Source organism: Labrus bergylta, chromosome 11, assembly GCF_963930695.1.
Source record: "Labrus bergylta chromosome 11, fLabBer1.1, whole genome shotgun sequence".
NCBI lineage: Eukaryota > Metazoa > Chordata > Actinopteri > Labriformes > Labridae > Labrus > Labrus bergylta.
Window position 1 is genome coordinate 1,417,114 of NC_089205.1, and position 24,242 is coordinate 1,441,355.

Consider the following 24,242-nt stretch of genomic DNA (forward strand, 5'->3'; position numbering starts at 1 on the left):
AGTTATCAAAAGAAGAAATGTTGATCATGGAATCCATCCCACCTTCTCTGAGCTAAACAATCTTTAATATTTAGATTACAGAGTTCTTTCATATTACTGAAAATGTAAACACAGAACATTTCCATAAACAGTCACTATATCTATCACTTCTCTTATTTCACAATAACACAAAGATTGGGTAAAGCATGTGGATTCTTCAAGCTTTCAATGACAAACATATTTGGTTGCTTTTTACGCCATCTAGTGGTTCTAAGTGCACAATGCAGTAAAAATCACCTTTGTGTGAGTTCTTAAAATCAAAATAGATATAAATTATTTCCATTTTATTCTCATATTTGTCGACATCCAAGACAGAAGTATTCATTAAAACTTCTAGGGTTCGTGGTTCCTATACAAAACTATTTTTTAAAATATATTTCCACTCATGCACATAAAGAAGAAAAAAAATTGCCCACAATTAAATAAAAAAAAAAAAACCTCAAAGATATCTGGGGTAAAAAGGAAGAAGATACACTTTAAAAGAACCTTAATTAAAACTTATAATTACTTGTATATAACTTTGATTGCTTGGAGGAAGCCTATAAACTTTTTCCACCAAGGGGAATGTTATGTCAGTAACTCTGTGCTGCTGCATTCACATCATCACATTAGATCCAATATACCCGCAGCAGTAAAAAAAAAAGTGTCTGTATATGATATATTTCATTTTCTTCTATTCAATAAAAGTTATCAAAATGAGTTCGGTCTGTCCAGTCTTTTGGGCATCATGCATCCCTCCTACATAAAAGTAATAATTATCCAGCTGTCATTCTAATGACCATCCTCCTTAAATTAGTTTGATAACTTTTCTATTTGCTATTTTTTGACAGGAGTCGAGATCTAAAATTGCAAAGAAGACTGTCAATAATTAACTGTTTAAGGAGTCGAATAGTTTATTAAAAATACAGAAAAAACACTTTAAAGCAGCAGATGTTTAATGCAGTTTCTTAACAGTTCATGATGGTCCATATCAGTCATTCTGGAAAAAGCATCAGTCTGTCTATTGACAAATCCAGTAATCCCAACTCTCTTTGCATGAACTTCATAAAAAAAATATCTACACTCCTTTTTCATCCCATAGTGTTTATTTCCACGTCATTACAGCTAATGTCAGTGTGGTTTAAATGGAAAGTGCGTATTGACGGATTAAAAATATGTTTAGGATCCAGCTGCTTTCTGCAAACACAGACTCAAAGCTACAGGAAGTTACATCACATAGCACAGCTGAAACACTCTGTGGGTCTTGCGTCATGGTCTTCTTGGCAGCAGCGCTCCACCTCCTGAGTGTTTGGGTCCAGCAGATCCTCAGACTGTCGTCGTGGACATAGCAGTTTGTTTCATAACCTTATACATAAGAACAAATAATATATGCCATCTATAAGAATGATTCTCTAAAGAAAATGTTTATTTTTTGGAAACTTTGAAAAATAACTTCTATTAAAATGAAGGTGATTTTCTTTGTGTGCAAGATAATTTAAACTTTAGGGAGTCTATAGCATTCACTCACAATGTTGCAGCCCATGTGGAAAGTTAATCAGAAGGGAACCCTTACACTAATCCATCTGGAAGTGACAAACAGAGAGAGGTGTGTTAAGAAAGCCTCTCAACAGTTGCAACAAGCTGACAAATTGCTTTTGTCCATTTGTTTGGACTAGCACAGAAGAACAGATGGCAGGACAGGAAAGTGGCTTTAATTACTGCACCCCCTTATACTGTAAGTCTTTACAGCAGCAACTTTACCCATGAAGCAACTGTATGAGCTACTGTTTGAATTCCACTAAGTTGTCTGCCTTTACTTCACAACATCTTATAACGGAACAAAAAGCAAAGACTTGCAATGATAGGACAAATATTAATGATACATTTACTTTAACCATCAATAACCTTCTTAAAAATATCAATGATTCTGTTTTGTTATATTGTATAAATGTTTGTATCCTTGCAAACATGCACATCATTTAGCATTTAAATCTTTATTAATCAGGGGAAATAAACTAATTTAAGAAGAATTCAAGCTTGAAAAACATCTTTTAAAGTTGTTGTTTTTTTATCATTGAGCTATAACTGAAGAGGGAACTAATCTCAACCTAATGATTCATTATTTTAGTTCAGTGTTCATATAAAGTTTCTCTGAAGAGATATTATGTCCATGTTTTAATTTTTTCAAATATTGCATCATTCAGAGCTGTGCCTCTAGGTGTAACGCACTTCTTGTGGAAGTGGAAGGCAGCTGTATTTGAGATGTTTTCATGTTGTGGGGGCTTCCTGTAGGTTCTATATAAACACACATTTCACATTTTGGAAGTATAATGAAGGTACTGTGAGTGGAACCCTGTAAATAGGGAGTAAACACCACCCTGGGTGACCCCTCAAAAGTCTTGCAGTTCCCTTAAGCATAAAAAAAAACAATGTGTTGTTGTATTTGGTTGAAAGTCCCATTGTGCACGACATTTGATAAAGCACACATGATATTGTAGCATCATTAGCAAGAGGCCTCCTTGCATTATATATAGTTGTAAATGAATCGCTTTTCACTTCCTATTTTCTTTCCTCTCACCTTTTACGGCTATGTGCCTGTTTAAAGTCTTCTGTGCCCTAAGGTAAACAAATAAAGAATTTCAAGTTCTAGAAATGATGTGTTAGGAGATTCGACCAGACTTGCACGACCCAGAAGTTTTCCCTATACGTCTACACATGCTAAAGAATGTTAGTGTAAACTGTGACCCCTGGGGGTTTTTCAGAATGACAAACAACCACTGGGGGGGGGGGCTGCAAGCCTGGGTCAAACAAGGGGGCTCACTCATCTTTAAATGTAAGCCATTTAATATTTAAAAAAAGATAATGGAAGGATTATGAAGTTAGTATTTTTTTGACCTCTTACCCTTGAAAACCTTTGTTTAAGATTCTTACTCCAGCGAGTCACTCAAACATTCAGTGAGTTGGCATGTCAGAACGATTTGCAAAGGCCTGCTGCAGTAGAGGAATTTGGGGATTAAGGGACTGATGGAAGGTCCTCAGACCAATCTAATATACTCTGTTCTATGTGCTATAACTTATCTGTCAGATGCTCTCGGTCGCTGGTTATTCAAGAGCTAATTTTGATGATTCTGGTGAAGACAAGGCAGATTTTACAGACAGTGGTGCTCCCCCATCGCTCAACTACCCTGCAATCAGCTGTGCAGACGTGGCACTGTGGGGGCAGGGCTGAAGAATTTGCAACATTCTTAAAGAAATAATCCATCAGAGTGAACATTTTACAGTTCTGAAAGTTTCAGGTTGAAAATTAGACATCTAGGTCAAACTCCTCAGTTCCATCCCAAACATCTGCAAACATTGTGCCCAGTCCCTGATATCTTGCATGCTTTGTATCATTCAAGAGTATTGTTAAGATCTTAAACAACAGGACAAATGATACAAATCATATGCACAGAGTCGATCAGATGATGCAACATGTGATGAAATCGATGTGTGAGATTGAGTCAGCGAGCAGAGCAAAGATCTTGAGGATTGGGGAATATTTTTGTACATTAGCAGCTACGACAAAAACTTTTCTTCTGTCTGCAGCCACCAGGATAGAGTTTCAAAGCTGAGCTCAGATCAGTGCCAACCCCTCCCACTCCAGTCTGTGCCTGCAAGTGGGACGTCCCAGCTCCCAACTTCCTGTGGAATAACAGAGACCCCTCATTTGAATATCCCAGTCCCCCTTCCAGAAAGTTCTGTCTCAGGACAGATAAATAGAGCAAGCGAGTGTCTCACAGTTAAACTATCTGATCCACAGGACACAGCTCTGAGAAAAAGGCCGTTGAATCTGTGCAAGGTAAGGATCAGGAGAATGACTGCCTTTGTTTTTAGGAGGGAATGAACACTATTCATGTGCTGCTTTGATTTGATGATTTAAAGTTACAGTGCACATTTACTTCTTCCATTTTACCAGTTTTGAATCTCCACTTTTCATCTGGCTGTTTGACCTGCACAGATAAAATCTGACCTGTAGCGTCATCTTAAAGCAGTACTTTTCATGCAACTTTCAGACTGATGTTATGTGGGCTTTTTACTCTGACAGTTTCATTTCTCTACAGTCAAAGTCTGTTCATTTTGTCTCCACAAGAGCCTGAATAATGTTTTACTGCCTGCTCTATAGAGATTACTACATACACCTCTTGTTTTTCAGAATGAAAATCGCAGATATGAAAACATCTCAAGGTATCCGAAAAATGATGCAAAGTACTTTCTGTTGTTTCACAAAATGTTCAACTATTGATATGCAGACGTATGAGAAAGATGGAGAGGAAAAAGAAACACGTTAAGAGATACCAGGGCAGCTGGTTAATTACAGCCTATAATGCATTTGGCCCTTCGTTTGAACAAGTGATGGGATGAGTTAGATCAAGCCTGAAGGAACACACCCAAAGTATTGAACAGGGTGGTGCTACAAAATATGTAAAAGCGAGAAAGGTGGCATTATATTATCTTAAAGTGAAAAACTGTGATTTTTGAGAATTGCTTTTTTTTGGTTCTGTAAAAGAAAGCTGACAGCGTGCAACAGTTTGCATCAATTATATGAAAATAAGAGAAGAGAGTGACCGTCTTTGCACACTGCTCCAAGTGAAAAGCAGCTCCAGCTGTACAGCTCTGCCTCTGGTTGGTGCTGACGTGGCGAAGAACATGTCTGCCTCAGACTGGAGGCTTTCTGAAGCTTCTGTGTGGGCTGGGCCAATCCTGGCTCGCCCAACACCACATCCCAATCTTAGCTTGTGTTCAGGCATTTTCTCATGATTGAAGTAAAGTAATATAAAATCCTGACAATTCTTTTTTTCCTCACAAACTCAAAGAGTTGTGCCTCTTCCACCTCAAACTCACTGAACACATTTTTTTTTTTTGGATTCTGCATAACTAGGCAAAAGTAAAGATATGTTAACTCTTTGTTTCTTTTGTTCACTGTTCACAGGCTGTTACAGCTGCTTTTGGAGACGGACAGGATGTGGATGACAAACACTGTCGCTCTTTGCTTGCTGGCCCTCGTGGCCTCCGCAGAGGACAAGAAGTTGAGCAGTCATGCGACCACGATGGCTGATAACAGCGCCAATCTGGCCTTCAGGTCTGAAATATGTTTTTAACTGTCAATCACTAACAATATTTTGCCGTTTATAAGCTTGTTTTACTTTTTCTGTGAGAAACAGAATAAATTAAATCTTGTGATTTGGATTTAAGCCTCTACCACAACATTGCAAAGGACAAAGACACAGAGAACATCCTCATCTCTCCAGTGGTGGTGGCCTCCTCTCTGGGAATCGTGGCTCTTGGAGGCAAAGCATCCACGGCCTCCCAGGTCAAGACTGTCCTCAGTGCTGACAAACTCAGGGATGAGCATCTTCATGCAGGCCTGTCTGAGCTGCTCTCTGAGGTAAGAATTACCAACGGAATATTTACCCCAGAATTTAACTGTCATTATGTCTGTGATTTCTCTCAGTTCCTCTTTTTCTATTCTCTTTTGGTACCACAGTGGGCCTAGCCTTAAACTGTCACTTCTTTATTGATATTGCTCATTGTTTGACATCATGAATTTGTTTCTTCCTGTAGGTGAGTGACGCAAAGACCCGCAACACAACCTGGAAGATCAACAACCGCCTCTACGGCCCCAGCTCCGTCTCCTTCGCTGATGATTTTGTAAAAGACAGCAAGAAGCACTACAACTATGACCATTCAAAAATCAACTTCAGGGACAAGAGAAGTGCAGTGAACTCCATCAACGAGTGGGCGGCTAAGTCGACAGGTGGCAAGCTACCTGAGATCACCAAGGATGTTCAGAGCCCAGATGGAGCCATGATTGTAAACGCTATGTTTTTCAAGCGTAAGTGAAAAAAAGGAAAGTGTTACATTTTTGAATCCTACATGAGTCATTTAGAGATACTCACTGACTCCTCTATATTTTGTCCCACAGCTCACTGGGATGAGAAGTTTCATGATAAGATGGTGGACAACCGTGGATTCCTGGTTACCCGCTCATTCACTGTCGGAATTCCCATGATGCATCGCACAGGTGAGTTTCTCCATCAACTCCGCTCCTTAAGCGATTATGTATTTAACACAGATTGAATCTGCTGATAATAAACAAGATAAGATATCTGATTTGGGTTTTCTGTCATCAGGTCTGTATGACTTCTATGAGGACACAGAGAACAAAATCTTTGTGCTGAACATGCCTCTGGGCCAGAAGCAGGCCTCTATGATCCTCATCATGCCCTACCACCTGGAGCCCCTGCAGCGCCTAGAGAAACTCCTGACCAGAACGCAGGTGGACACCTGGCTCAGCAAGACGCAGAACAGGGCTGTGGCCATTTCCCTCCCTAAAATCTCAGTTGAAGTCAGCCACAACTTGCAGGTAAACGTCAGCAGTTTTATAGATCAGTTGTTGTAGAATAAAAGTAGAAACATGTAAAAAAAAAATCAAGAATCAGCCTTTTTAACCTGAGGAATTGTCCGTCTCTTCTAGAAACATCTAGCTGAGCTTGGCTTGACTGAAGCCGTCGACAAAGCCAAAGCTGACCTGTCCAACATCTCTGGAAAGAAAGATCTCTACCTCTCTAATGTCTTCCACGCGTCAGCCTTTGAGCTCGACGTGGAAGGAAACCCATACGATACCAGCATCTTCGGCTCAGACAAGCTGAGGAACCCCAAACTGTTCTATGTGGATCATCCCTTCATTTTCCTGGTCAGGGACAACAAGACCAAGTCCATCATGTACATTGGCAGAGTGGTTAAACCTAAAGGAGACAAGATGCGTGATGAGCTATAATGTTCATGTGGTTAACCATGGTGGCTAGCTTTTTTTATTTTTGAAACTATGGCAGGAACATTTTCTTATGTGTGTATGTTTTTGGGTCTGACTGTTACCTCTTGAGCACATTCCATAAAATCCCAAGTTAACTGTTTATAATTCTTAACCTTCCCAGAGATCAACCCTGTATCATGTGGGGGCTCAGCCTTAAAACCCCCCAATGAATAATTCATGGGAACAATAACAAATATGTGCCTGATTTGAGATCGCCTTATATTAAACAGCAGGTGGCACAGCAGACAACATGCTTATATTAAGTGTGATCTCCTTCTTCTTTACACCCTGATTTTTTTCCAGTATTGGTTTGGCTATGATCCACTTGTGTTTTCTTGCAATATCTTTAATGTTTAAAGAAAAGAGGTATTTGCACAAGATTCATTCTCACTCCCTCACTCTTTTCTTCATGGCCTCGGATGTTTATTTTGCCTCCAGTCTGCACTGAAATGTTCCCCTGCATGAGCTGAACCTGCAGAGGAAAGGTGGCAAATTCATATTTGGGGCCTCATTTATTGGTGTTGCCAACCATACTGTGTCATGTTGTTGCTGTATTTTCCACAAGGAAGCTGTTGAAAATGTGCGGTTATGTAATAATGTGTTGACTTTTCAATAAAAGAAAGAAACTGATTTCTCTTAGTGTGTTCTCTATTTTGGCCTGACATGTCCAGGTACCAGCATAATCACTCGAATCCTCTGGTGAACAGAAGTATGTGAGCTGACAAGAGGAAAAGGATAACAATCTTTCCAGTCGGCTGGAGGTCAGTCAGTCCTTCCAGGTCTGGAATGTGGAGATTTAAAGGCTTTATATGTGATTTTTTGATCCAGCAGATGTCGCCCTTGAGCACCAGCATGAAACCAAAACAACTCACACTGCATTGTTGTGTTAGCATGCTAATGCTAGTGATCTTTATTATGCTTGTATCTTCACACTGCATGTAAATTTACCTGAAATGAGCGTGATCTAGAAACACAGTTAAGCAGTGAGTACAGTATGTTATTCTTCTTTTCTCTAGTCCCTCAATTAAACTACTTTTATACACGAGGGGAGGAGTCAGCCGGCCGTGCCGGCGATGTAAACAAAGTGAAGGTAGGACTCTGAAAACTCTGAAAACATCACAGACAGTGGGACTCACAGAGTTATTTTCAGAGGATATACTTGATTTATATTACATTTAAGTGTGAAAAATCACATATTAATTAAGCCTTTAACATCAAGCACCCTTTCCTTGTGTCACTAACGTGCCAGAGTATCCATAGTATGATGTGGTTTATCTCCTTCACACTCGCCTTGAATATTGGTGGGAATCATTCAAAGATCCCAGAAATAGTTGTCCTTGCCGTGTCTGGAGTGCACGGTTCACATGGTTAGTGGGAAACTCAATCTCCTGCATTTCCAGCTCCTCACATATAAATGTGAAGCTGCACAACAACAGTAGGGTGACTGTGAGTTTTAAGTTCCTTTCAGACACTCTAAGCATGACCTTTACAATGTTTGGTCATATATAAAAGAAGAAGGAACGGAACATCTGTGTTGTGTATAATCCCTTTGTCAGAAATTAAAGTGATTGGGTTCTTCTGAGTAAGAGCTATAGCACCACCCTGTGGCTGCAAAGAATAAAAGCGCTGTTGACACACTTCCAAGTCTCTCAAGTTTAACAATGAATGTAGTACAAATGAATGATTTAATAACTTAATCGTGTCATATTTACATACAATTCATACTTTGGAATGCAGTGTAAACACAAAATAAAAATGACAGCATTTAAAATAACCCCATTTACATGATTCAGACTGACTGTTGTTTTCCACACCATGAATTTAGCTGACCACATTGTCAGTGTTAATATCTTGAGGTGCTGGGGGATGTTTTCACATAATACAAAGGGAAGGTTAATTCATATTTTGGTTTTATTCCTGAACACTCTTTTCACAGGTACGTTCCATCAAGAAATGATTAAAATTATTTATTTTGAAAATGTTTTGCATGCGCTCTCAGACAATAAGCTTTTAAATACATGCCATTTTATATTATGAACAGTGTAAACGTTTGCCTGTTTGTTTGTTTTAATTCAAAAGTTATCAAGTCGATAAAAATGCTCATTCAATGCTTCTTAACAACAATCTCAATTTGAACACTAGATGGCGCCTTTTAGCTTCTAAACAAATCGTGCATCCTCGCTTAAACCTCCGGGAAGTCTTTCAAAGTCAATTTGTTGACCAGTAATTAAGTGGAAGCTTAGCTGTCAGCTTTCAGATGACCAATATTGATCAAACATTTTGATATTCGGAACTTGGAAACACAATTGTTGGTGGAACTTAATATTATTGAATGTTGTTGGTGCTATAAATAAAGTCTTCTTATGAACTTCACCTCGCATAGTTAATGATTTTGCACTTTAGGACTACTATTGATAGCAAACAATTACAGCAACAGTACTTCATTGCATTCAGATATGTAGCACAAAGAACCAGCAAAGGTGGATTTCCTGAAACAGATTTTTTGGCTTTAAGCATTATAGAAAAAACAACAAGGACAAAATCCACGACTGAGTAGTTCAACTTAAGGATCTTAAAATTGTGATGACTCTGACAAAAGAGAAAATGAATGATCATTTTCATTATCTTTTTGTCACTGCATTGCATTTCTTTCTTTTTTTTAGAAATGGATTTCAATGGACTTGATAGACTCGTTTTCTTTCTGCTCTAATAATAAATGCAAAATGTCTCGATAGTCTTTAGCAGCCTTTGCCTTTAACTCATGGGCAACATATATTATTCAGCCACAGCTTAGTAACAGCCTAAGCCCCAGGTTTTATTTTGAAATAGGCATTTGGGGTGTTGCCCTGAAATAGGTGACCACTCAGTGGCCGGTTAGTGCAAAGAATATTGAATGAGTACATCTCTCATTCAGGCGCCATGCAGCGTCCCTGTGCTACTGGCAGCAGGTACATTTGCAGGTAATGCGCCAACCCTCATTACATTAGCACTGTCATGTTCTGCTGTGCTGGCTGCAGGCAGATTAGCTGTTGGATGGTCAATCCTCTTAAACAAGTCTGCATTAAGCCACAGTGAGAGGCTGGGCGGCGCTCTCCATTCTCCACCCGCCCCTCCCAGCTCTCTGTCTCTTCCTTTCTTTTGATTAAGTCCTCCTCTCTCTGGTGCTCCTCTGGATTTGCTTCTTGCATGTCTCCTCATTCAGACCTTTTTGTCCACCTGCCTGTTGGCCTTGTGAAAAATAGTCCTTATCTCCTGTGTCACCATCTCCTGCCAGTTTGTCCTATAGCAAAATGTTAAGGGTGGATTAATGGCCAGTAATGTATTTGTTCAAGCAAAGCCATGAAAATACAACAAAGCATACCACACAGCAGGAAAAGAAATCACCAAAGTTTGCCAAAAAACACCACAAAATAAACAAAAAGTTAATTATGAAAAAGTCCCAGCCAGCAGCAGTAAAAGTGAATGAGTTAAACAAAGAGGGCTTTTCCCAATCTGCTTAAGAAGATGTAGAAGGTGATTAGATCAAAAGATTAATGAGACTTAAAGATCACAGAGCAATCAATAAGACAGAGTAATCAATGAGACAAAACTCAGAGGTTGCATTATAGAAGTGACAGCAACAGTGACATCTCCACAACACAACAGCAGCTGGCATGCAGGACTCTACCTCCTGTGTTTGGAATATGATGGTCAAGCCTTTTTCTCAGCTTTTTTTCTTCTGTATTCAGCTATATCTTCAGGGTTCAGCCCATGATTGTCTTCCCTGAAGCAACATTCAGAGAGTTGCAATTTGCATGAGTCAGTGTGAATCAATGGCAGGAGAAAGTTACATATTGATAACACCGATGAGATGTAACACTCCATAAAACAAACACATTCAGAAAACAGTTGATTCCTAAAAAACATGGAAGCATTGGTATAACACAAGTTAAGATGAGATGGGAGTTTGATCTAATGAGTAAGTGTGTTATGCTATTTTTTGAATTCACTACATATTAAACTGCACACTTTGAAGGATTCAGACATACACATGGAGAAGATACAGATACATAATTGAGCTTACCCTGGTTTGATATCTGGTGGGTTTGGCAAAGGTTTTGAAAAGTTTGCTTTCCCCACAAGCCAGTATGTCTCTTCAATACCCTTACCCTAATGAAAAGACAAGGCATGGATTAGAGAGCGTCTCATCAGACTTGAATCAATAATGAAATCATTGTTACCTTGAGCTCCGTCTTCCCCCTCACTTCTATTTTATAACCCTCATCGAGTGAGTGGAGAATCTTCACAGTGCTCATGTTGACATGGATTCTATAAGCTGAGGAACAATGTGACAAAGACAAAGAGAAGAAGACATTAAAACATTACAACACATCATGTTGTTTGTATGTGTACAGGGTACTCACGCAGACCGGTGGATTCCATGCGAGAGGCAGTGTTGACAGTGTCTCCAAAAAGGCAGTACCGTGGCATAGTCAGACCTACCACCCCGGCAACACAGGGGCCTGGATATGCAAACAAAAGAAAAAGAAAAAGGAAGAAAAATGTGTTTCCACCTGAAATATGGAGTAAACTGAATATTCTGCGAATTAAAACATTTCAATAAAGTGTTCTTAACTATGATTGTTTGCCACAAACGTGAGGCCTGTATTGTTGTTTTTATTCAATCTACTACGCTTTGTATTTTTCCAAGCCACAGTCTTTCCCAGCATGCATCACCACTGCTATTGACAGTAAAATTAAATAAATAATCAGTTCACAGTATAGCCTAAGGCATACTGATCATCTATTTTTCTTTACACCAAGAATCAGGAAAGAAATTGGTCGCAGTGCATTTAAATTTAAAGCTCCATCAGACTGGTCTAACCTACCTCGCTCACTTAGATCTATCGTCCTTTTCATATCTTTAAATCATCTCTACTTATTCATCCTGCTCTTGCTTTTGATTTTCTTTCTTTATTGGACTCAGTTTGTCTGGACTTGCTCTCCTCTTGCTTGCACTCGTGTACCTCATATCTAGATGTATGTACTGTGCTGTACCTTGTGCCTTGATGTTGCGTACACTATGTGTGTAAGTAGTGTATAGTGTATATGCATATATATATATATATATATATATATATATATATATATATATATATATATATATATATATGTATATGCATTTATATGGTGCATATGTGTGCATGGGTGTACACAGCTCTACCTTTACATGTATGTTATTGCAGAGGTTTTCTTTTCTTTCTTTTTTTCTTCAGATTTTTTCTGATGTGTAATATTGGCTGGTTGGTGGGTGGCTAGGCTTGGGGGAGCATTAAGTGTGAGTGATTGTGAGTGAGTGTGTGTGTGTGTGTGTGTGTGTGTGTGTGTGTGTGTGTGTGGTGTGGGTGTCTCTGTGTTTAAATGTTTGGTATTATGTTTTGGATTTACCTTTCATTTTTGATTTTGTATTACTGATGATTATATTTATGTTTTGTAAGGACCCCCTCACAAATGACATGATGCATCTCAAGGGGCTATCCTTGAAATAAATTAGTGAAATTTGATCAAACACACAAGTTTTATTCTAACTGTAGTGGTAGATGACAACAATTCAAAAAAGGCGAAAAACCATGCAGTCGGAATCATTCCCACAGTCACCTTCATATTCCCTATGGCAGCAAAAAAGGTGTGCACGGGTAAAACAGCATGTAAATGATATAGACTCGCCTGAGTGGATTCCTATCCTTATCCTGACAGGCACATCTGGCATGTGCCTCATGTGGAAGGTTCCTACTGAGCTGAGGATGTTCAGAGACATGTTGGCGATCTCAGCAGCGTGCTTGTTGCCATTTTTATTTGGAAGACCTGATGCGACCATGTAGGCGTCACCGATAGTCTCCACCTGTGACAGTGACAACAAATACAAGTTCAGCCAGAGGCGGTCTCTAAACCAGCTGATGGTTTCACCAGAACTACAGAGCGAGCTCTCTGACCTTGTAGACGTCATGATTACTGAGCACAGCATCAAACAGAGTGTAGAGGTCGTTCAGGAGGTCGACAACCTCGATGGGATCACTCAGCGAGGAGATGGTGGTGAAACCCACGATGTCACTGAAGTAGATTGTGACCTGGTCAAAGTACTCGGGCTGCACTGTGGCTCCTGTCTTCAGGGCCTCGGCCACAGAGCTGAAGACAGAGGGGCAGAGAAGCAGAGGCTGAGCTAGTTCTTAGGCTAATGTCGCTAAATGATCTGAGCAGATGGAAAGTAGTCAACATTTAAAGATGACATGCATGTTGATATTTTAGGTGAGGCTACTTTAAAGAATAGAATAGAATAGAATAAAATAGAATAGATGTTTATTGCCATTTGCACAGGTACAGGACAGTACAGGTACATTGGATTTCTTGTGCGTTTCTCCCTGAGTCAGCTTCTACAAAAAAAGTTAAAATGATATATAAAATAGAATAGCATTGTAAGAAAAAAAGAGTAGAAAAGTACAAATAAAATAAAAAATAAAAATGAGTTGTAGTAACAGCTAAGTAAATTAAAATAAACTGTACAGAAGCTATACACTGTATTAAAGTAAAGATATAATACAAAAAAATAGCAAAGGGGAACACTGTACAATGAAATGAAAATATAAATATGTTTTCTTGTCTCTACTTTCAACATCTCTTATTGCACACATATTTTTGTTTTTTGTTTTTAAGGTTAATATTGCACACTTGTATTGCACTATGTGGTGGTCAGCTGTCCATTTAGTCTGTGAGGTGTGGGGTGAAGTACTTCCTTCAAGTTAGAATGATGTGTGTTATCTTATTTTTTGTATTTTTGAGTGTTTATGTGTGTAGGAACTCACGGAGGTAGCATCTCTGACAGAAGTTTTTCTGTCCTCTGTTTCTCCACCTCCAGCTCCTCTGTTCTCTCTCTGATCAGGTCCTCCAGGTTGGAGCTGTACTGCTCCAGCATCCTCAGCATGGAGTCGATGATGTTCGTCTTCTTGCCCTTGTTGATGATCTTGAACTAGTTGGAGAGATCAGAGTCGTATTAAATCAATGTATTTTGGTTGATCAACCACTTTAAAGGCTTTATATGTGATTTTTTGATCCAGCAGATGTCGCCCTTGAGCACCAGCATGAAACCAAAACAACTTGTGTTAGCATGCTAATGCTAGCGATCTTTATTATGCTTGTATCTTCACACTGCATGTAAATTTACCTGAAATGAGTGTGATCTAGAAACACAGTTAAGCAGTGAGTACAGTATGTTATTCTTCTTTTCTCTAGTCCCTCAATTAAACTACTTTTATACACGAGGGGAGGAGTCAGCCGGCCGTCCTGGCGATGTAAACAAACTGAAGATAGGACTCTGAAAACTCTGAAAACATCACAGACAGTGGGACTCGGGTGTTACACCCATTGTAGACAGTGTTGACTCACAGAGTTATTTTCAGAGGATATACTTGATTTCGACATTTAAGTGAGAAAAATCACATATAAAGACTTTAAGTTTGTCTCTTGACATGTACCCTGTCAAAGATCTCATCAAATGTAGGCCTGCGATCAGGCAGTTCACTCCAGCATTGCTTCATCAGCTGGATACACTCCAGAGGAGCCTGGTCCGGGGCAACAGTGGGGCGGCACATCGGAGGAGGCTTCTTCACCTTGCGGATGATCTCTGGTGAAGAGAATGTACATGTCAATCAAATTTCAATCTAGAATTAGTACTCCATCACTGTTACACTCCTTTCTGTGAGCTGTTTTATGGAAGAAGTAAAAAAATGCTAATTTTCTCAACCTATTTTAAAAATTGGTGTAATACTTGAGAAATCTTGATTTTAGTAACAAAATACATAACATGTGAAATAATTTCTGTGGTTTGTCTGTATCTGGTTGTCTCCCTGGTAGATACAGACCCTCTGGAGTTAGACCCAGCATGCAGTACGGGGGTCCTCGGACTACCACCTCTTGTAGGATGATAGAAAAGCTGTACACATCTCCCTTGTAGGTGCCTCTGCGTGAGATTGCTTGGTCCCTTAAGAACTCTGGAGCTGTCCAGAATTGATCTGAGTGAAAATAAAATAATAATTCTTATTAGACTTCAAATGTGACATTAAGCACAGCCAGATTCAAGGAGTTTTGTGTAAACATATAAAGCTCATCTAATTTTAAAAAGCTAATACCATAGATCCATGTGGGTTGAAAACCTAGTGGGTTCTTTATGTTCTGTAAATACAGCTAATGAAATACAGATGTGACACATGTTGTATCCAGAACAGAAGGTACCTTGAGGTGATTGCTCTTCTATTGCAGCTTTCTGAGACTCCAGCAGCTCATTGAAACCATAGTCAGTAATCTTAAGAACAAAGCGCCCATCGACCACACAGTTACACGATTTGAGTCTCCCATGTGGGAAGTCTCTGTGGTGAAGGTATTTCATACCCTGAAAGTACAAAATGTTACATGGTGTAATTAATATTGATTATGACTAACTGTGCACATGCAGGCCAACAAGGATAACGCCTATTTTAAGCTTAATTTAAACTTCAAAAATCACCCAGGTTTCCCTCATGTACATTGATATTGAGATACAAACATGTACAGTTTATACAAACCAAACCACTCAGTTAAAGAAACTGCACACTGAGTTGAAGTGATTTGAGATAATCATATGTTTTGTCAAAGAGAGGAAGTGTTGATCTTAAGAGTGTGATGGTAATAATTCCACATGGGTATTATATGACAATAATGCAATATTCCAGAGTTCACCTTGATGAGGTCAAGCAAAAGTGAGGACTTAAACATCCAGTCTAGTTTAACGTCGTCGTTCCTCAGCAGGTCCTGCAGACTGCCTCTGGAGCAGTGCTCCGTCACCACGGCAAACATGGAGCAGTCTGAGAAGAAGCCCAGGAATGGATTCACGTTTTCGTTTCTCAGGTCTTTCATCTGAGATTAAAAAAAAGGGGTTTTCAGAATGATTAAGAAATGCATTTCTGTATTTGTCAATATTGCTACTCCATTCCCAGTATTCAGCTCTTAGCTGTGTCAATACAGTTCAGTGTGTTTCTGTAGCTCGAGAGATTTGTTCTACCTTTGTGAAAATCTTGGTCACACTTTGCTTCACTTCTTTGAACTGCCCCTCCTCAAATTTCTTCAGCCACACCCAGTCGCCCTGGAAGAGAAGTCAGACTTTTTTCTTTACTTTTTTTTTTTTTCCAAAAAAAGAAAAGTACTTAGAGTATTTTTTTAATCATTGACAAACAAACAATCAGATCAAAAACACACAAGCCCTGAAATATAATATTCACATTTTTCACAACAATTGATTTCAATGAATTTTAAACTGAAAGTCACAACATATCTTTTTCACCCATAAACGGAACATAGCAAAAAACATGATTTTCCACATACAAACCAATCTGAACAAAAAAAAAAAAAAACGTGCTGGCTGTTGAAAAAATTACGAAGACTTGACTCCACACAATAAGACTCAGTTGAGTCAGATGGCTTACGTTGATGAAAGTTTATACATAAGATGAATACTCATGAGGAGACATGATTCAACATCACAATTCTGTACTCGTGTCTTGCTCAATCACATCTGCAGAACTGCAGAAGACATTACCATTATCAGGGTCACATTGACCCACCTAGACTAAACTGTGATGTCTATAACACTGGAGCAGACAATAAGTCTACCAAACATCCTTACAGATATGAGGAAGAACAGTTGACACTCTCTAAGCTGTACATGGTGTTCTAATAACAGCTCAACTCTGTCAGGTCTGACTGACATTAGAGAACAATGAATAAACCTAATCACACCTGTACATTATTAATCTAAATAACTACAGAAATTCCACCACACTGGCACTTTGAGGAATGTGTTTTGTTTTTGTTGATGTCTCAGTAGAGATAAGATCCAGACATAAGCCTAACAGCGAAAACCTTACCAACCCATATTTGCATTTTTGAATACAGTTCATACATGGAGACTAAAATGACAAAATGTCTCCTTCACTGTTACTCACTTCATACACTGCTACGTTTGTGGTCTCATGAGTTGCCATTTGCATGCTGTTCACAGAGTGTGAGTTGTCTGTAGATTTCTCCTCCAGAGCACTTTTGGACTCACTCAGATCCTCTAAGGTAATTTTCTGCAAAACCAAGGGGAAGTTTGATTGAAAGGTTAGATACCTATAATATTTTTTAAATAAAGGTGCACATTATTTCAGATTTTGAACATACATTCTTTATTTTGTGTTATTGAAATGCAGAAAAATACATTGAGATTAGATTGATGTTTTGAAGTTTGTTGACTTGATCGAGATGCTCTTACCTTTTTGCTAAGCTGAGGATTAATAAAAGTTAGATCCTCTAAGGTTAGTAGGATTCGATTAGGACCCTTGACCAGTTGGATCTGTTGGAGCCTCCTCCTGCAAGTGGGATTAAAAAAATAAATAAATAGGAAATTGGTTGGACCAATAGGAGTCCGAGTCTTTTGACTATCTCCTAAATCATCTTTGGAACTAAAACTGTTCCCGATATGAGAACTTTTTATTTATACTCCTGTGAGCATTTTGTGGTCACATGGGCAGATAAGAGATTAGTTCAAAGTCATGCAGACGTTTATTTCTATAGCACATTTAAAACATCCTCATTTGACCAAAGTGCTGTACAGACTTAAAACACAATATAGTCAGGATCAAGTCTTTATTTTTTACATCAACATAATTTCAACAGGACTTTTAAGTTACTTTAAAATCAATAGATTGCTTAAGATTTCACTTTGAGTTAATAGAGTGGGTGATCCATTTCATTTAAACACATTACTTTGATGCAACATGAAGGTGATCTATAGACCAAGGGTATTTTCAGTGATCCAGTTTCAAGTTTGAATGGTTTCCCAAATGTGGAGGAAAAGAATGTAACAGCACTTCACATAAAAAAAAAGAACTGCACGTGTGTAACAAAACACTTGCACAACAGCAATTTTGTTTTTCTCAGCATTTTGCCGCATTTTGTCAAGAATTTCTCATTTCATATTATTTAAGTAACCACTCTTTTAGAGGTCATCTCTCTTGTCTTTAACTATGATTCTCTAGTTCACAGACTTTTTGTATTCTGCTTTATGCTTTCTGGGACTGTTGTCATGGTTTTTCTGTCTTATTCCCAAGCTTTTCCCAGGACTTACTCAAAAAGAGTATGTGAATGCAACTTTTTCATACCTACCACTAAACGAAAACTAAAGGAAGTACAGAAATGAAACTCAGTGTTGAATTGTTTTAATTAAATCTGTGTTTTAAGTCTGTACCTGATATAAAAACTAATAGCGAGTCCTCCCAAAGCCAGAACGATGATGACTGCAAACACCACTATGATGTAGTTGACCTCCACACCTGAGGATGACAACATGTTAATGAGCAAGTGGGAGATGAAGATGGATTGATATAATATTTCACAATTATTTGATTAATAAATTATATCATATCTGAATAATTCCATGTTATGGATGTATGTATGGATGGATGGATGGATGTATTGATGGATAAATGGATGGATGGGTGGATGTATGTATGGATGAATGTATGGATGGATGGATGGATGGATGGATAACATAATATAGACCTGTTAGGACTTGTGAAAACACATCCATGGACATGTAGCTGCTCCATTATTCATACAGCCTCTTACCTCCTGTGCAGACCGCTGTCTTGTCAAACCAGCAGCTGGAATCAGACGGCGGCGGAGATCCTCCTGGAAAGTTAATAGACCTCCCAGCAGAACGAAGCACTCCAGATGTTAGCTCTACCAGATAGGTCTGGTACAGCTGCCCCCCTGTGTTGTCAGAGTCCAGGATGACATAGTTGGTCTTAAGTTCCCCAGCATTGTCCACCAGGACCTTCTGATTAAAGCCGGTGAAGGTTATGTTCTTTGTGAAGTAGGCCAGGTTTGAGCCTGACAGCCACACGCCTGCTCTCCTGGCTTTGTTGATGGATTTGGCCAGCAAGTAGATACTGTTGTAGATGGTTCCAAAAAGTGGGTTAACCTGAAAAGGAAAACATTATGTATTATAAAATTAAATTTACAGTTCAATTTTATTAGGTGTAAAAATGACAGAAAGCTTTCATTAAAATTGGTCGAGTTTTTGTCAATTAAATGATGTTATCTATGATTTTGAATTATATATCTGAAGAAAGTGTTGTGCCATCCAACATTTAATATCTGAGACAATGTCTGACAGCTGCTAGGATTCTTTGGTATATCTGTGTGCTGCATAGTAATTAAAAAGAGAGACATTTTTATCGAGTGGCAGCATAGAGAATGGAGAATAAAATTGGACCTAAAACCATATCCTACTGCACACCACAGGTAATTGATCGTAATTAGTAGTAATTACCTATGTTGACTGCAAAGGTACGCCCTCAAGATAAGAAAAAAGCCAACCACGTGCAGTGTCATTAATAACAACCCAATTTTTAAGACTGATTGATTCCGATAATGAATATTAAACAACAGCGCACACAGTTTTATAATTTAAAAATGAAAAGATATAACCTTAATGGGAACTTAAGTCACCCCGACAGTGTGACTTGGTTAGTTGGATTAGTTTATGATCAGTCTGGCCTCTTTGCATTGTTATTCCAGTATTTCCAGTTCTTCACCTCACTGCTCTGTCATCTGTTTCAAGCTGTGTTCATACACATGAGGAAACTTTTACTACGTTTGAAATATGACAAGCTATTTAATATAGGAATTTTTAATGATAAAATACTAAGCATGTGTTGTTATTAAGACTTAATATATAAAGTGTTGGTATGATAAGCTTCTCAATACAGGGGATTTTTAACCTTTCTTGACAAGAATGTATTTTTTATAATGTGATGAACAACAGCAAACTACTTGACTTTGCTTCAGTTACAGGACAAACATAAAAAACTGATAAAAATTACAATTTGCACAAAATAGTGACCAACTTTTAGAGTTATTTGAAAAATGTAATTCACTTTCCAAGAGGGTTTTTCGTGTGTAGCAGTAATGGACATGTAAGTACAGTTTGAAAACAACCTATTCTTTTGATTTATTGACACACACAAAGAGAGTTTCTACCTGCTCTGGCTGCTCATCTACCGACAGTTCCTCGCTCCTCTTGGCGCCAGCGAATGCCTCGTTGAAGGACAAAGTCTCAGAAGCCACAGTGATGGTGAGCACAGCATCGTAGGCCTCCCTCAGCCTGCTGTTGTTTTGGAGAGGGAAGTAGGAGACATTGGTGTAGGGCAAGCTGTACTGGAGGGTGTCGTAGGGAACGAACACATACTTCCCTGAGGTCAGGCCAATTTCCTGTGCTTTGAGAAGAAAAGAAGCCTGTTGCTCCCCTCCAACCAGGAGAGAGTGCATGCACATGATGATGACTGAAACAGACAGCAGAAAAAAACATCATCAAATGTTACTGTATATGTGATCTATGGACAGAAAGGGCATGCCAGAGGAGAGAAATATGTAGATTTAAAGTGTCAGTAGTTGACATCTGGACAATTGCAATTTTATATAGATTTGGTTCAAGAGGATGCAGACGTGCTGAATGTTTGAGTTGGTTGAATTTCCCTCACAATTTCAGCCAGAAACCTCAGTTGCAGATCATAACTGTATCATCTCTTAGCTTTGAGCCCTCTATGTTCTAGGGAAGGTGTCCCAAAATCCTCCAGAGATAAAGGTGCTCAGTGCGAAAGAAAACTAACAAATTGCCACAAGGTGAAATGTGTCGGTTCACTGAGGCTTTCTGTTCAGAAGATGTTCACTTATTTTGTAATATATACACTTTATAACTTATCATTTAGTATTGCCTACTTGCACATAGCTCTGTATATATATATATTTATTTCTCGTTTACTGCACATAGTTCTGTTTACATCTGTTTACATCTGTTAGTCCGATCACTGTCCACTTATATCTACTCCTTCATATTTTGTATTTTAAGTTTAAACTTTAAGTTGTATTTAAATTGAAACTTTATATTTTAGATTTAAAATGTTGTTATTTTACTGCTCTGTGTGCCTTTGAATTGCCCCCTGGGGACAAATAAAGTTTTTTGAATTTGAATTTTGAATATAGGCTAGGCTTATGCTTCCTTTTTACTTTTAATTTAGGCTGTCATGTAGCCTACTAATTCCACTTTTTTAGTAGATTCATTATTTTATCTTCTGAGTATCACTTGAACACAAAATTCAGAGTTTGCATTAAGCACTCACCCTTGATCTCTCCTGCAGCCTGGATCCTCCTCAGTGTGCTCTCCACCTCAGTCTCATTTGTACCAATGGATGTAACCATGCCAACCGGAAGCCCCTTATTCCGCAAAGCAGAGGCGACTCTCCCTGCTGTATCTATCCAAGTATCCTCATTGGATGAGACCACTACAACGCTGGCCCACCTGAAGTGTTTCAACACAGTGAACAACACTTCAGAGGGAAACGGCACTGTCCTGGAAAAGGTCGGGTATCCGATGACGCGGTCCAGCTCGTAGTTCACACAGCCGTAGGAGAAGATGGCCTTTTCCCAGTTCTTGGCCAGCAGAGAAGCTGCGACACAGTAACCCGGGTTGGTGGGGCCCAAAAACGCATCAGCGATCTTTTCATAGTAAATAAACGCAGTGAGGGCTTGTGAGGTCTCGCACGGCTCCTGGAGGATGATGTAGTCCATTTTCAGGCCCAGATCCAGACTCAGGTCTCCGTTTATCCTGTTAACAGCGAGTCGGGCTGCCGCAGCTGGCAGGGCCCTGTAATAAACAGGGTCGCAGTTCCAAGGGCCAAGCACCCCCACTTTGAATATCAAACAGCGGACACAACAAGGGAACGTAAATACTCCAAGAAGGATCCATAACAAGAAGTTATAAGAGGGAAGTGTCGTAAAAGCTGGTTTGCTTCTAATGATGGGTATACACGGATGGTTGGACTCCCATAGTGCCCCTTTGAAATGTGGAGAAATATGTTGCATTTTCCCTCCAGGGTTTCCAAGGTATAGTGAATCTATTTGTTCACTATTTAATAAAGAATCAGCCCAATGCCAACTGCAAAACGAGTCAAAGCAAAAGTATTAGTCACGTGTGTTTCTTTTTTTTGTATATTAGGCTACAATAAGTTACAAATGGAGTGTATGCACAATAAGTAGGCTACTTACCATTTCATTTTTTTAATGCCATCTTGAGAGATTCAAAGTCCAGTAAGTCAGTCGTACAGGTGTCCTCTTGGATCTGCTCGTGTGCCTCCAGTGTTCATGCAAACCGTCACTTAACATTCCAAAAAACTTCCTTATTCACCCCGAGCATCCAGAGTCTCGATCCGGAGAAGACACAGCCAAGTCATGGTGTTGGGATAATGGGCTGAAAGTGACAGGCAGAGCTCGGGTGCTGCGTCTGTCGCGTTTGGAGACAACTTCAGCACCCTGGAGAGCTACTTATGTCCCGCAGTCAGCGCCTCTGTGCGTTTCCACAAACAGCTCTGCTCACAGGCACAATGTGAAGAAAGAAGAGAAATCACCTCTGCCCCCCTTGTCTCCCTTCTCCTACATGTATATCTTAAAAAAAAAAAAAAAAATACACTTCATATTCCAGATCGAGTTATAAATCACATCCGTGAGCAATCTCACGTTTAAATGTAACAGTGCAACATAGATATGCTATTGGATATTTTATCTGTAACGGAGACCAGTGTCAGCTTCAGGTCCATTCAGTTAAATCCCTCCAAAGTGACCCTGGACCGAATCGTAGGTGTTACTCCCTAATCCATTTCAGTGAGGCACAATATAAGAGGATTGACAACAGGCCTTAGGCCTACATTAAAAGACTCGTCGTCAAGCAGGCTGGGGAGACAACAAGGCTTTTCACTTGTTATCACACTCCTCTGTAGTCTAAGTACAGCCTAGTCTTAAACCTACACCCTCACATGTAGGCCTTCATATGTGGGTGTATATCTATGGAGCAAACATTTTCTGATTTGCAAAACAGGGTCATTTCTCTTACCATGGAGACACATTAGCCATATTGCGCACAGACACCTGAACCGTGCTTTAATTGGTCTAATATGCTCACAGTACAGCAGGTTCCAAAGATTAAATGAATTTGAACCCTTGTGGAGAGGTGTAATTAAAGATAACGAAGGGCTGTCCCTGGGTCCCTTGAGTTCTGCTGCGTTTTGCCTGCGTCAGTCTTTTCAGCTTTTTTTTTTTTTTTGAAGACTGCTCTGGTGAAGCAGCCTGACCGGCAAATGGTACCTTAAACAACTGGTTGCCACAACATCAACCAAAGCATGACAGGGCAAAATACGGGCTGCATGGACGATTTAACAGAACACATCACTGTGCAGTAGAAGTGATATGTAATGAAGAAAACAGCGACAAATAAATCATTTTTTAAAGTGATAATTTACCTGACAATAACAATTTGCAGTTCAAATAAACCAGGTGAAAGGTCATATGACGAAGATGACCAATTCTGTCAAAACTGGCTAGAAAATCAAAAAGTATTTTATCTAGCATCTGTTCGATTACTAACATCAGATATCAGCTGTTTATGTGTGTGACAGTGTAAAAAAACAGAGGCCCCTCCATTCTGTTTCTACCTTCAGGTTGGATGTAGGCTATGTTACTCTGTGTGTGTGTGTGTGTGTGTGTGTGTGTGTGTGTGTGTGTGTGTGTGTGTGTGTGTGTGTGTGTGTGTGTGTCTGTGATTTCACCTTTGTTGACCGTTAACCCATATAAGCTTATGAGCCTCTTAAACCTTGACACTGCTGTCCTGCATCCAGGAATAGAGGGCAGAAGTGTTGACTCAGCTCTTTGTGTAGCCTGTGAGCATTTGAACACACACAGCACATCTGAAGATGCTCCTGACAGAAGCTCCCATTAGCGCGTGCACTTTGGCTTAGACACTATTTTGCACATGCACATCAAATAAAAATAAAAGATGTAAAACAAAACAAACCATTGAAAAATGTAGAAGGTAAATTGAACAACCAAATATTTGACATTCCAATCAGCCAGATAAATCTTTCACAATATACTGCCTCGAACATAAAAAAGGAAAAAGCAGTGTTGGAAATACCTACAAATGTTCTTAGACAAAAAAACCACACGGGTATATGTGATCCGTCAACTTCAATCAGAAAATAAAAGGGTCAGGATGCTAAATATATTAGGCCTATATTTAAATCAATGCTTAAAACTAGGAAGAGTAGGCTATAGGCCCTACATCAAGGAGATGTCGACAACACCTATAGGAAAAAATAGGCTACTTAAAATTAAATCTTTGTTATAAATCTCATCAAGTTTAATTATTTCGACATCTAGACTTATTTTAAGTGAAATTTAGGCCTACATGATTTCAAATGAGCTACCCAGAGCA

The 24,242-nt window shown here is 39.1% G+C and overlaps 2 protein-coding genes across 3 annotated transcripts; one reads left to right on the forward strand and one right to left on the reverse strand.

Moving 5' to 3' along the window:
• The first annotated feature begins 3,721 nt into the window (after positions 1–3,721).
• On the forward strand, positions 3,722–7,501 carry serpinh1b (serpin peptidase inhibitor, clade H (heat shock protein 47), member 1b). Of its 2 annotated transcripts, XM_020644542.3 has the most exons (8): positions 3,731–3,856; positions 4,211–4,242; positions 4,988–5,137; positions 5,251–5,443; positions 5,620–5,890; positions 5,981–6,079; positions 6,189–6,421; positions 6,533–7,501. In XM_020644542.3, the coding sequence occupies exons 3-8, from the start codon at positions 5,019–5,021 to the stop codon at positions 6,833–6,835; spliced, it is 1,218 nt and encodes a 405-aa protein (XP_020500198.1). In that variant the 5' UTR covers positions 3,731–3,856; positions 4,211–4,242; positions 4,988–5,018; the 3' UTR covers positions 6,836–7,501. The 2 variants fall into 2 exon arrangements, with proteins under 2 accessions (XP_020500197.1, XP_020500198.1); XM_020644541.3 differs by lacking the exon at positions 4,211–4,242 and having other exon boundaries at positions 3,722–3,856.
• A 304-nt stretch (positions 7,502–7,805) lies between these two features.
• Positions 7,806–22,561, reverse strand: gucy2f (guanylate cyclase 2F, retinal). Its single transcript, XM_020644609.3, has 19 exons — positions 22,025–22,561; positions 21,100–21,914; positions 19,961–20,262; positions 18,545–18,899; positions 18,165–18,249; positions 17,190–17,286; positions 16,882–17,007; positions 15,942–16,022; positions 15,620–15,796; positions 15,137–15,293; positions 14,767–14,916; positions 14,380–14,528; positions 13,711–13,874; positions 12,844–13,036; positions 12,578–12,752; positions 11,275–11,373; positions 11,092–11,186; positions 10,935–11,020; positions 7,806–10,151 (listed from the first exon to the last, which is right to left on the reverse strand). Exons 1-19 carry the CDS (start codon positions 22,030–22,032, stop codon positions 10,070–10,072), a joined length of 3,396 nt encoding a protein of 1,131 aa, XP_020500265.2. The 5' UTR covers positions 22,033–22,561; the 3' UTR covers positions 7,806–10,069.
• Between the last annotated feature and the right edge of the window lie 1,681 nt (positions 22,562–24,242).